This window comes from Miscanthus floridulus, chromosome 5, assembly GCF_019320115.1.
Source record: "Miscanthus floridulus cultivar M001 chromosome 5, ASM1932011v1, whole genome shotgun sequence".
NCBI classification, from domain to species: Eukaryota; Viridiplantae; Streptophyta; class Magnoliopsida; order Poales; family Poaceae; genus Miscanthus; species Miscanthus floridulus.
This window is the reverse complement of record NC_089584.1, coordinates 38192240-38204717: the sequence shown is the minus strand read 5'-3', so window position 1 is coordinate 38204717 and position 12478 is coordinate 38192240. Positions and strand designations below refer to the sequence as shown.

General features: G+C 40.8%; 1 protein-coding gene across 3 annotated transcripts; it reads left to right on the top strand.

Moving 5' to 3' along the window:
- The first annotated feature begins 2647 nt into the window (after window positions 1-2647).
- Window positions 2648-11060, top strand: LOC136451996 (protein ZINC INDUCED FACILITATOR-LIKE 1-like). Of its 3 annotated transcripts, none has more exons than XM_066452670.1 (17): window positions 2648-2911; window positions 6739-6779; window positions 6905-6965; window positions 7144-7246; window positions 7336-7438; window positions 7524-7577; window positions 7681-7743; window positions 8269-8318; window positions 8409-8484; window positions 8686-8850; window positions 9006-9093; window positions 9389-9474; window positions 9956-10063; window positions 10247-10291; window positions 10382-10470; window positions 10580-10623; window positions 10744-11060. In XM_066452670.1, the coding sequence occupies exons 1-17, from the start codon at window positions 2743-2745 to the stop codon at window positions 10845-10847; spliced, it is 1449 nt and encodes a 482-aa protein (XP_066308767.1). In that variant the 5' UTR covers window positions 2648-2742; the 3' UTR covers window positions 10848-11060. The 3 variants fall into 3 exon arrangements, with proteins under 3 accessions (XP_066308767.1, XP_066308768.1, XP_066308769.1); XM_066452671.1 differs by lacking the exon at window positions 2648-2911 and adding an exon at window positions 5851-6158; XM_066452672.1 differs by lacking the exon at window positions 2648-2911 and adding an exon at window positions 5857-6091.
- The last annotated feature ends 1418 nt before the right edge of the window (window positions 11061-12478 follow it).

Sequence of the window (12478 nt, the reverse complement as noted above, 5' to 3'; positions counted from 1 at the left end):
TTTCTTTTTCTTTCCAACTCCTCCGACTAGCTCAACAGTTAAGACCCCTCAACCTAGCCCCCGAGACCCGTGTTCGAGTCCCAGGCGACCCAAATTTTTTTTGTTCAATTTTATAAATTATTTAATTACTTCGAGAAATAGCTCACCACTGCCGGTTCTCATTATAAACCGACAGTGATGAGGGTACATCACTGCCGGTTTGGGCAGTGATGTGGTGTAGCAGTTTTTTTTGAAAAATATAGCAGTTTGGTGTTAAGTAGGATAACTTTTTATTTTCTTTCCAAAAGTGTGGTTTGAACAATGATGTTCAATGGATAGCTTTTATGAGGGAGAGCAATTTAATTGAATCTAGCTTGAAGATAATTAAAACCACTAGAATTACAAAGATCAAGTGGATCATTTTGCTAAAACATGAAAGTTTATGCATTTATCATGAAGATAAAAATTTATTCATGAAGAATAGAATATCCTGAAGTGTACATGACCAAGAAGGTTAAATATTGTACTATTTTTTTCTATATGAGTTTTTATTTGAAGGTTTCTCACACAAGATTTTTAATGAGACAACATGTGCAATGCAATTAACGGATGCGATGTACTCTTTTCTCCAAGAACCGTTTTTTTCCACTGGATTTTCGGATGGAGCTTTTAACGAGGCATGTGCATATCGTGGTAATCACCCAAGGAAGAGTGTTGTAAAACATACAAACTCTATCCTAGACGGAAAGGAGAAAGATGAATCCTAATCCTAGTCCGTTTGTATGCGGGCTCTTACCAAACTCTTAAGCCTTGGGAGCTCTATCTTGTAATCACCAGTATATTCAAAGGAATAAAGAATAGTCTCTCTATCTCGTGTCTATTTATTCTTCTATTTTTATCTATTGTGTTGATCATGAGAGACAGAGAGAAAAAGGTCTAAACTGCTGAACATGTTTTATAACACTTTTAAAGGCAGCTATAAATTGAATTATAGAGGGAGTTTCAACTGTGACGACCCAATAAGATCGAGATGTGCATCACCGGAGTATATATGTGGGCGTGTAACGTCATCCTACATTCTCTTTTAGGCCGCCCCATTTGGCGTAGTACCTCTTTTCAACTCTAGCTCCGGTTCTTTCTGATACGTTATGGTAGCAAGAGCTATATCTCTCTCCTTTTCTAAGGTGTGTTTGGTTTCTCGTTTCCATCCTATATATCCTGGCTCTTCCCATCCGTTTCTAAGGTGTATTTCAGCTTGACTCCGCTCATATAGGTATACGGTCTCATTCCGGCCCGGTGGATATGTTTAAATTAAGCTTCACTGCAGAGCCTAGCCCAACAGATACGGGTTGTAGAGGATGGATCCATATGTCAGCCTCACATATTAGACAAATTGTATTTGCTCATGCAAGCAACCAAACAACATCTCGATTTTTCTGCATCCGCTCATGCAACCTCATCAAACGCCTTCTTTTCTGAAATATAGTTCCACTCAGCTTGTACGCTCGCTCATGCAGGATATACGATCCAACCTTCCGCATCCTAAATGAAGTGGAGCCGATGGCGCATACAAAGCCATCTTTTATGGTTTGACCAGCTCTGACTCGTTTTCTACTACTCCCTCTGTCTAAAAAAAAGGCAATTCTCATTTTTTTAAGAGTCAACTAGTTTAAAGTTTGGCAAAAGGTACACCTAATAATGTTAACCTTCATAATATAAAATAAGTATCATTAAATTAATTGTAGAATATATTATTGTAGTAAACTCAGTTGGAGACATAAATATTGATAATATTTATTATAGACTTAATCAAACTTAAGTTAGTTTAACTGTCGCGCATCTCATAGTTGTATTTTTTTTTGGGACCGAGGGAGTATGCTAAAAGAAGTTGTAGATGTAAGAAGTCATGACACTTAGATAACAAAACTATGTCTACATCGGAAACAAAGAGACATGAAAAGATTTAATAGGTGAGATAATGGATAAAAGATATGTGATTGGACAAAAAAATTATTTAAAAAAACTATCTATTAAAAATATGTTTCTATGTAAAGTTTTTATAAGATTTTGGAAAGTATAGGAACCATCTCGTTTAGTTTTGAGTTCAGACTGCCTACCATGGGCTCACTAATAAATGTTCCGTTGTCACCAAGAATTGGCGGTGCACGCATGCCGCCACTGCACTGTCCGTGTCTTTCATACCGTGGCTGGAAGAAGCTGCGTGCGTACGCCGTCCATCGATGGATGATGGATGATGGATCGATTTCCGTTTCGGCAGCCGTGCACGAGACTGCCGGCCCCTGCACGCGTGCTGTGCATCTGTCCATGGAGACCAGCAGTTTTTTAGCTAGCCTAGAGTACACAATATGCATGCAGCGACACAACTCGATCGTGATTCCTGAATCGTGATGGACCAGTGCGGCTGCAGTTCTATACTTGGTCACCACCACTCAACAGAAATTAATGATCGATAAGACACGGGCCGAAATCCGCATTGCAGGCCTTGATGCACTGTACTGTACTATTTATTAATAAGGCCTCGCTCACGTTAGGCGCGTTACTGGCTGTTTCATCACCACTGCATTTGCTAGACACCCTGCACTGCAATATATATCCTATCCCTGCCGCTTTAACTACTCTTCAAGGCAAGGAGGGGAGATAGATCAGGCCTGTTGTACCGGCCTGTACGTCGTCGTAGTAGCTACCTTCTTCTTGTTCCGGCCAGGCTTCGATCGCGGCGAGAGGAGACGATCGATCGAGCGAATGGCCGCCGGCGGCGAGAGTGGTCCGGCGGCGGCGGCGGCCCCGTTGCTGAGGAGGAGGCAGTGCTACGAGGGGTGCCCCGGGTGCCGGCTGGACGAGGCGAACAAGACCAACACCGGCGTCCCCTACCTCAATTTCTTCTACATCTGGGTCGTCTGCCTCACCGCCGGTATGTACGATTACGAAGATGAGCCCTCCCTAAGTTAATTAATTTCTTGGTTGCTTCGTTTTCGTAAGCGCGTGCTGCACTGCGGCTATGGCGTTACGTTACTAGCTCCTGCATGCAGCTTTTGTTTGCGTAGGAGTATATTTTATTATATTGATTATACGGAGTACTAGTGCTTGAAGATATAGCCAGAGACGGTTTAATATAATAATTGATATATTCGCCGGTGATGATGCCTGCGTGCACCGTACCGTCGCACCGATGACTCTGCTAGAGCGAGTTAGCAATTTTAGGCGGGGGCCGGTCTTTTTTTTTCCTTTCTGATTCTGAAAGGCAACATCATTGAGCTGCTTCTGTATCACGAAATATATTTTTTACAAATATTTGAGACATTAATAGAAATCTGAAGAAACGCCATCTTCTAGCGGAGCGCTCAAATTAAGAAAAGTAATAATGTACTACCACAAGGGCAACAGTTTTCCCAAAGGGGAGGAAGAGGAATTAACCGCGAGCGCGCTGCCAATGCCAGGTCCACGTGCCGACAAAAGTTTGAGGTCGCGGTGGCTGCTCGTGGCCGGATGCCCGCGTGGCTCCATCCCTCGCCAACCTAAAATATTTTCACAACGACCAGCGCTCGGACGTCCAGCACGAGGACGCGCCTGGATGCCCATACCCGCCCCGCCTGTTGTGCCCGTTCTGTCTACTCCGCATGTTTCTCTTTTAAAAAAAGCCTGCCCCTCTGCGTCTAGCAAACCCACCCTTCATGCTACGTGCGCCTACGGAGTAGTTGTGAGCCTTGTGCCCGCTGATTACCACCTTATGCCTGCTGATGCCCCGTCTCGTGCCTACTGATGTGCATGCAGTTGGGGACCACTACGTAGGCAGAGACCGCATCTAGTTGTACCCACTTCCTACGCCTGCTAATGTTGTAACATGAAAGCACTTCTGCAACACACATCTAAAACAAGTGAAACATTTACAAACATACGTTTGCAACATATGTGTATAGCAACTACAACATCCAGATAAACACATTTGCAACATACGTCTGAAACAGATGAAATATTTTGAATAGACGCTTGCAACATATGTCTGAAACATATGCAACATTGAAACATATGCAACATTCAGATGAAACACTTGCAACATAGGTCTGAAACAGGTGAAACATTTGGAACATACTTGGAACATACATATATAGCCACTGCAACATATGCAATATTCAGATAAAACACTTGCAACATATGTTTGAAACAACTGAAACATTTGAAACATACACTTGCAACATACGTATATAGCCATTGCAACATATGCAACACCAGATCTACTTTTACAATATCCAGATAAAATATATGCAACATACATCTGAAACGCATGAAACATACGGTTGCAACATGTGCTCATCTACTCGCTGCCGTCCAATGGAGGCTAGTTGACGCGGCGTGGGGGAGCGCAACGTGAGGCACGAGCGGGGGCGTGAGGCGCGAGGCGCAGACGGCGTGAGGCACGGGCGGGGTGCGCAGCGCGAGGTGGGTCTAGTGCGACCGTGCGAGGCGCGAGGTGCAGGAGCGCATGGCGCGAGGTTGGGAGGCGCAGGGGGCACAAGGCGGTTCCGTGCGACCTTGCGAGGCGCGAGTTTTTTTAGGAAAGTGCGAGTTGTGAGGTGCAAGGGCGCAATGAGCGAGGCGGGAGGCGCAGGGTCGCGAGCGAGGCGGGTCTGTCCTATCTGGATGGATGGACGTCTTGATAGCAGCATTACCGAAATATTTTCAGACAAAATAAGAGAAAGTGTAATAGACACATCTATCTTTAATTTAGCTTACTATATTATATTGAAATCCGATTCTATTACTCATTTTTTTATCTAAACCAAACACGTCACATAGTTCTGTCCCTATATCTCAAAAAGAATTTAATTCTAATTTTAATAAAGTCAATGCATACACGGATACTAACACATCAGATATTATACAATATGTATTACTATATTTTTTTGCAATGTAATATAATATTATATCGATTTATAGTCATGAATGTTGATAATATCTTTAAGCCCCTTTGGCACGGCTCATCCAAAACGGCTTCACCGGTGAAGCCAAAGCCGGTAGAGCCAAAAAAACTGGTTTTTCCCGGCTTCTAGTTCATTTTAACCCCGGCTTATAGAACGGCTTCACGCTACGGTGCCTCGATTTGCGCAAAATAGATGAAGCCAAAGCCGGCATAAGCCGTGCCAAAGAGACCCTTAGTAAACTTAAGCCCCCTTTGGCACGGCTCATCCAAAATGGCTTCACCGGTGAAGCCAAAGCCGGTGAAGCCAGAAAAACTGGCTTTTCTCGGCTTCTAGTTCATTTTAACCCCGGCTTACAAAACGGCTTCACACTACAGTGCCTCGATTTGTGCAAAATAGATAAAGCCAAAGCTGGCATAAGCCGTGCCAAAGAGGCCCTTAGTCAACTCAAAATAATTTGAAATTTGACTAAACTTAGAATTGTATGTTTTTTCCTAGAACAAAGGTAAGTATTGACTTCACCGTTAGATTGCATGAAGTGAGGGTCAAATTAGAGTGCGAGAAAATAAATTGAAAGCTCGAGAGACGTGCACGTGTTTCTTTTATATGACATAACAGTTTTGAAAGCAGCGTAACGAAACTGTCAAATGAGACTGACCTAATTAACATAAATACATGTTGAACGCATGGGAGAGAGAAATCAGTGTGCCCAATGCACCGGACTTATTTTCCCTGCGAATCCAATGCATCGGACATGCCCGTGTACTTGGCACTTGGCAGTGATGAAGGACATGGAGTCGTTCCAAACGGGACAGACTCAGCCAACCCCTTGAACCCGCCACCTAAATTTAGCTAAACAAACGACAAAACCCCGATAACTAAGGAAGAAAAATGAGAGCTCCAGAGGTCAGAATTCCTACTAACGCATCACACCCCCGATTTGAGACCAGCAGCTCTCGTTTGCCAGCATGCGGATCCCGACAGGGACAGCCACACGACGTGCACCACCGCGGTCGTCCTCACCAAGTCGCTATCCGGCTAGGTCCTGACGACGTTCGTCAGGTGCTCAGACCACCATGGCCAGCGGCGTAGGCGAGGCGTCGCTGCTCGTCGGCGGCGGCGGGAAGGTGGCCGTATGGCGCGAGCGCTGCCCTGGGTGCAGGCAGGAGAGGAAGGTGCAGGCCATTGACGGGATCCCATACGCGGACTTCCTCTACATTTGGATCGCCTGCCTCTGTGCCTGTATGAATAATAGTATCCATCTGTTCTTCTGAATGATCACCACAATATAATGGACATTTTCGCTGATCTGAATGTCGGATAAGTTAAAACATCATGTGATCGTTCAGAAGAACTGCTTCTATATCCTCTATAGCAAGACAACGATGAGTGATTTTTAGCAATATATGCAAGAGTAATTCCTGCTGCTAAGCGCCAACATGTGCGTATCAATAAGTGTGTTGATGCTTATATATTCTTAGTATATAGGACTATATGTTGAGGTTGTTTCGTCAGGGTCGTGCTCTAGTACTCAATTTTAGTTGATATTCATTTTGTGTACTTGTTTTCATCCATCTCATCACTAGTGAAAGCTAGTAAGTACACCTATGATTGACCTGCTAAACTTGTAGTGATATATATAATAATAGTGCAAAAATATTCATTTTGAACACTGTGTGCACGTGTTACTTGCCTCGTGTATATTTTCGGTTCAGTGACTTGTATGTCCAAAGTATGTTTCTATCTTCTTATCAGTTATTTTACTGAATGGACTTGTCAGTTTTTTTTTCAGTGACTAATACCTCACCTTTTCTCTTTCCAGCTCTGCCGATCCAGTCGTTGTTCCCTTATCTATACTTCATGGTACGCATGCATGTTTTAGATCAGAATCTTTACTTTCATTAACTTGCAGAATACTTGCTCTGTTCCATCATTTGTTTTACAAAAAAAATGGCTATCAAACATTCACCTTTATTGCAATCAAACAGATCAGGGACTTGAAAGTGGCAAAAGAAGAGCAAGACATTGGATTTTATGCTGGTTTTGTTGGTGAGCAGCGTCTTCTTTCACGATTGGGGTTTCAAGGCTCAGTTTCATACTCTTCACATAAAGTCGCATGTGCATAGTCTAGTACACCTGCTGCTACAATCATCATTTGACTATGGTTTATCATCAGTGCTAGCTAGCTGTCTAATGTCTCAGTGGTTGTATTTAATTTCTCTGTTAGGGGCTACCTATTTCCTTGGAAGAACCATCAGTGCCGTGCCATGGGGCATGTTTGCTGACAAGTATGGAAGGAAGCCGTGCATTGTGATCAGCATCCTCTCAGTGTACGGATCATGAAGTCAAATTGTGATATCAACCTTAGCATTCAATTTAACAAGACCCTAGTATGTATTGTTTTTGGTTCCCTTTTCAGGATTGTGTTCAACACACTTTTTGGACTTAGCACAACTTACTGGATGGCAATTGTAACTAGGGGATTACTTGGGTTGTTATGTGGTATACTAGGACCCATCAAGGTAACAAATTAACATGGATTGCTAGACTAATATTTGTAAATGATAGTATGTCTTAGGTTCTCATGGTTGCATCTGCATTTTCTAGGCTTATGCTTCAGAAGTCTGCAGGAAAGAGCATCAAGCTCTGGGAATCTCTCTTGTAGGAGCAATCCTTTTGTAACCTTTTTCAACTTTTTAAATAATTCTCTTTTGTGTTTATTTTACTTGTAACTAACTTGTGTCTGACATTAATTATGTCATAGGTTACATCTTCACGAGCGATAGCTCTTGTTATTGGGCCAGCAATTGGAGGCTTTCTTGCACAGGTGAAGATTATGGAATTTCGATAGACCTCTGATGTGTACAAAAGAGGATAGTAATTAACAAAAATATACAAATTGAAGTCAAGAGTTTCATCCAAAACTATATTGTAAAAATAGCCCATATATATGGAACACATTTGGAGTAAATATACTCCCTTCGTCCTGAAATGTAAGGTATCAAATTATTCAAATTTTCTTTAAAATTTATAAATCACACACATACCTACCATTAATGTTTATTGTCAACCACTAGCTCAAAATAAGGTAATAATAATACATTCTATGATTAAGTGAAGGTTGCAGGCGTCATTTCCTTTACATGGTAATCTATCCTAGAGTTCCTAGGATACTTTGTATTTTCGGATGGTGGGAGTATTCTTTGGTTAATTTCGCACTTTTACCAGGTTGTTAATAACTATGATTATGGTCTTTAATGAGTGGGGTGAATATTTGCATCTTATGATTAAATGAAGAAACTATTGCAAAGATACACATGACTAACATTGTCTATGCTCTATCATGTTTTAGCCTGCACAAAAGTACCCAAATCTTTTCTCCGAAGAGTCCATATTTGGGAGGTAAATTATTTTTCTTACCATTTCTATCCTATAACTATTTCATTTTTTTAGACTATTATAAACCATCAAAATTTTGCATCTAATTTTCAGGTTTCCATACTTCCTCCCTTGCTTGGTAATATCATTACTAGCAGCAGGATCATGTATTGCATGCATTTGGCTTCCGGTATGCCACATCATCTTCCATATTATTTTCTATCTTGAATCCAGATAGTTAGATCCTCTCAAGGAAAAAATAAATGAAATATGTTTGGACTTATATTCCACCATTCAATACATCTTTTTTGTAGTTAGATAAATAATCGTTCTTTTGAAGCTCTCTTAAGATATTGAGAACATTCCTTAGAATTTTATCCCATTTTCTTAGGAAACGCTACACTTTCATGATGATGCCAAACTAGAAGCTATTGAAGAACTGGAGGCACAAGTTGGTCGCTCCGAATCTACAAAAAATCTGCTAAAGAATTGGCAATTGATGTCAGCAATAATCCTCTATTGTATCTTTTCCCTACATGACACAGCTTATCTCGAGGTAATCTCTATCATATATTTCTCAACCTCAAGATATCTTCAAACTAACTTCTTCATTAAAACATCAATAAAGAGGATGTTTTCACTCTATTCCTTGAAGTAACTACTAATAAGATGTATATGCTAATGCTAATACCATTGTAAAACCATTTCTAGATATTTTCACTCTGGGCTGTGAGTAGTAGAAAATTTCGGGGCCTTAGTTTGACATCCCAGGATGTTGGTACTGTACTAGCCTTCTCAGGTATGTGGTATTTTTCCAAGTTTTAAGCTAATAAATATTTAACATGAGAAGCAAAATACCTTGTCAAAGGAGTAAAATTAGCACATAACCACTTCTACCAAATAGTGAAATGTTTTGAGTATTACTTAACTATGGGTATATAAATCAACCAATGCATTTAAAATCTTCCATGTGATATTATTAGCCTTGGGATGTTGAATTATAGTTCCAATGAAATGGTTGCACAAGTAACAATGCTACAAAGTTATTGCTGTTGAGATTATTTACATGACAACAATTCATTTGATCTTGGTAGGTTTTGGTGTACTCGTATACCAACTTGCTATTTATCCTTTCCTTGCAAAGTATTTTGGACCAATCAAGACATTTCGGCCTGCGGCGGTACGTGAGAAATACATCTTTGATGGTTTCCTTGTAAACTTGTAAAGAATGAAGAATCTTAATAAAATAGATAGTATGGGGGAGACAAATATTCAACTGATAAATTGTATCAAATCAAAATTGTTAGATATAGATCTAAATATTAGGAAGGGGAGACTATTTATTAATTATTTTCATGGAAACTGTAGGGGGTTCCCAGTTTTTTTTTTTTCTAAAAGGGATGTATGAAGCAGATATTTGTCTATGTTGGATAACTTCTTTAATCTGACTCATCTTTTTTAGTGCTGAATTCAAATGCATGTTTTTTTTTCTCGATTACGTAAAAGGTTTGCGTGTCTTTGTATTAAGATAGAGAAAAAATTCAGTACAACACGCCTTAACGGCGCCCTATAGGTGGTCATAAGAGATATACATGGACGCTCGCACCCTCCCCAGTGTACTTTTTTTCAGTGCTGAATTCAAATGTATGTTTGGTTTGCAGATCCTGTCGATCATTCTCCTCACTACATATCCCTTCATGGCTAATCTACATGGCCTGGAGCTCAAAATACTTATCAACATGGCATCAGTTTTGAAGAACATGTTTGCTGTGAGTCAAATTTCTTCCATCTCTTTTATCGTCATCGACTACTAGCATGAAGAAAAGGCATTTCTGATGTAAATAAGCATTTCCAAATTCTAATTTGGTGAATCTTCTGAAATGTACAACTATCATCATTCAAAAGTAAATTCTATTATGAACAAAAACTAATGTATTATTTAAATGAAACAGGCTACTATTACTATTGCGTGCAACATTCTACAGAACACTGCAGTGGTACATATCAATCATGTTTGGCAAGTTTATTTGTATCAATAGCATTACCATTTTTCTAGCTTATTATTACTTGTCTGATAACATGTGCAGACACAAGAGCAGAGAGGTGTTGCTAATGGCATCTCTGTTACTTTGATGTCCATGTTCAAAGCTGTAGCTCCAGCAGCAGCAGGAATTCTGTAAATATTCTTATGTTTATCTTTTATATGGTTGGAAAGTTATTATTTTTGTCTAGAGCATTAAGATAATGGATTAGATTTTCTTAATTTATCTCTTGGCTTTTTATAGGTTCTCTTGGGCTCAGAAGCACATAAGCGGACTGTTCTTACCAGGTAAACAGCTCATACATGGCTCCCCCAATTGTTCCAATTTTTTTCCCTTTACTTAGGATTTTAGGAAGCTAAATATAATGACTAAATGCACATATTTGTTTCATTTACAAAAAAATGCAGGAGATCTGATCTTGTTCCTAATGCTAAACATGGTGTCCGTGATTGGTCTGGTGCTGACGTTCAAGCCATTTTTCTCCCTACCAAATTCAATGAGGCATTCGTAACTTTGGGTATATGAAGTTTGTTCCTGTGAATTATATCGGGGCACTGTCTGATTACAGTTAGGTTTTGAACTGCAACAGTCCATGTACTGTATTGGTCCATACTTTTAGTCTGATGATGAATTAAGTAATCACATGTAAAGGGTTCTCTGAGTTTTTGCATGACACCAAAGGGCCGGATGTTTTGTTGATTTCATAAATTGGAAATGTGATCTTGCTTGACATGATCCTGACTTGTAGATATGGGTTAAACAATCTGGATTCTATGTGGATCAGCTCTGGATTGGAGGCGAACGGTTTCGTATTGATCACAAGCTGGGCTGATTTGGGGTTAAGGGGTCAATGGATTGGTTTGGTTTTATAGGAGTCACAACTTTTCAAGTTCCAAACGTTTTCAACCCATGGTTGCAAATGGGACGTAGTGGATAGTTTATCCTTCTGATTTGCTCAGGTCCTAAGGCCTCTATGCCTCACACATGCTACCAGCTTCGATTCACACATGCACTCGCCGCCACTTCGTAGACGCCCCAAGTACCCAACTTTGCCTCCCTCGTGTCGCTAAGTTCACCGGTGGCTCCATTATAAGCCGTTAGCAGGTAAGAAGGTCTGCAAGAGGCAGCCCATGCTCTGTTTCACCAAGCACCATGCCTTTGTATGTTTCCTTGACCAACTTCGAGCCTCATTAAAGATGCGCCCAAGAACCAACCAACAAGGTCGCCATGAACCACACCTATATAATTCGGCCAAAAACTCCCAAAAAGTCCCAGATTTTTATTTATTTTTCCTGAAAACATGCTTGATGAAGTACTCATGTAGGGGTAATAGGCCGGGTTAGACTCGGTCTGAGTCATAACTAAATCTAATTTATGCATATCATGCAATATATTATCTGAGTTGCCTCTTCTGAATCTATCTTATGTCACTGAGAAGAAACATTATTTTAGACCTTTCATGTTAATTAACACGACACATGTTACAAAGCATTAAATTTGTAAAGCTCTCGCCAAAAAAAAGAAGCATCCGGGCAATGGTTTGTTATTATAATCTAATTGTCATCAAGAAAAATACCATGGATCTATTTTGTGTTCTAAAAAGTTATCTTAATCTACTGTTACAAAAATACACAAAAGTAAATTAACCCCCGAAATCTATGAAAATTACCCACATTCCACCTATATCATTATGAAGAATAAGCTAAAGTAATACATGATATTGACTCTCATATAGTGTGTTCTACCATAAAATAAAACCTATGCATCTATGTATGTGTATTAAGGCAAGAAATCCTTATGCCGGACGGGGAACAGGAAAATGCAGTGCTGGACGGGGAACAGAAGATGCGGACCAGGAAGGCCGCCCTGCTCGGCTGCTCGGCGGGGAGCCCTGCTCAGCGGCGGCCCGGCGGCTGCTCGGCTATCCTTCAAACCTCATCTTCGGTGGCCTTGGACCTCCGCCGGCGAACGGCAAACCAGGTAAGCGACACAAAGGTACGTGCTTCTAGCAGTTTAGTAGGAGACGGGATGGAGGATGAGGACGACGAATGGCACCTCGTCGGTGACTGCGGGAGGCGGCTTACACCCGACCCGGCAGTGGACCTCCGTCCCTTAGGAACAAAATCCAAATTCTAGACACTG

Bases quoted from the DNA above. Each gene is read 5' to 3' on its own strand.
- LOC136451996 (XM_066452670.1), top strand. From the start codon at position 2,743: ATGGCCGCCGGCGGCGAGAGTGGTCCGGCGGCGGCGGCGGCCCCGTTG. The intron at 7,439-7,523 runs GTAACAAATTAA...TGCATTTTCTAG, and splicing joins GTATACTAGGACCCATCAAG to GCTTATGCTTCAGAAGTCTG. The intron at 10,064-10,246 runs GTGAGTCAAATT...TAAATGAAACAG, and splicing joins TTTTGAAGAACATGTTTGCT to GCTACTATTACTATTGCGTG.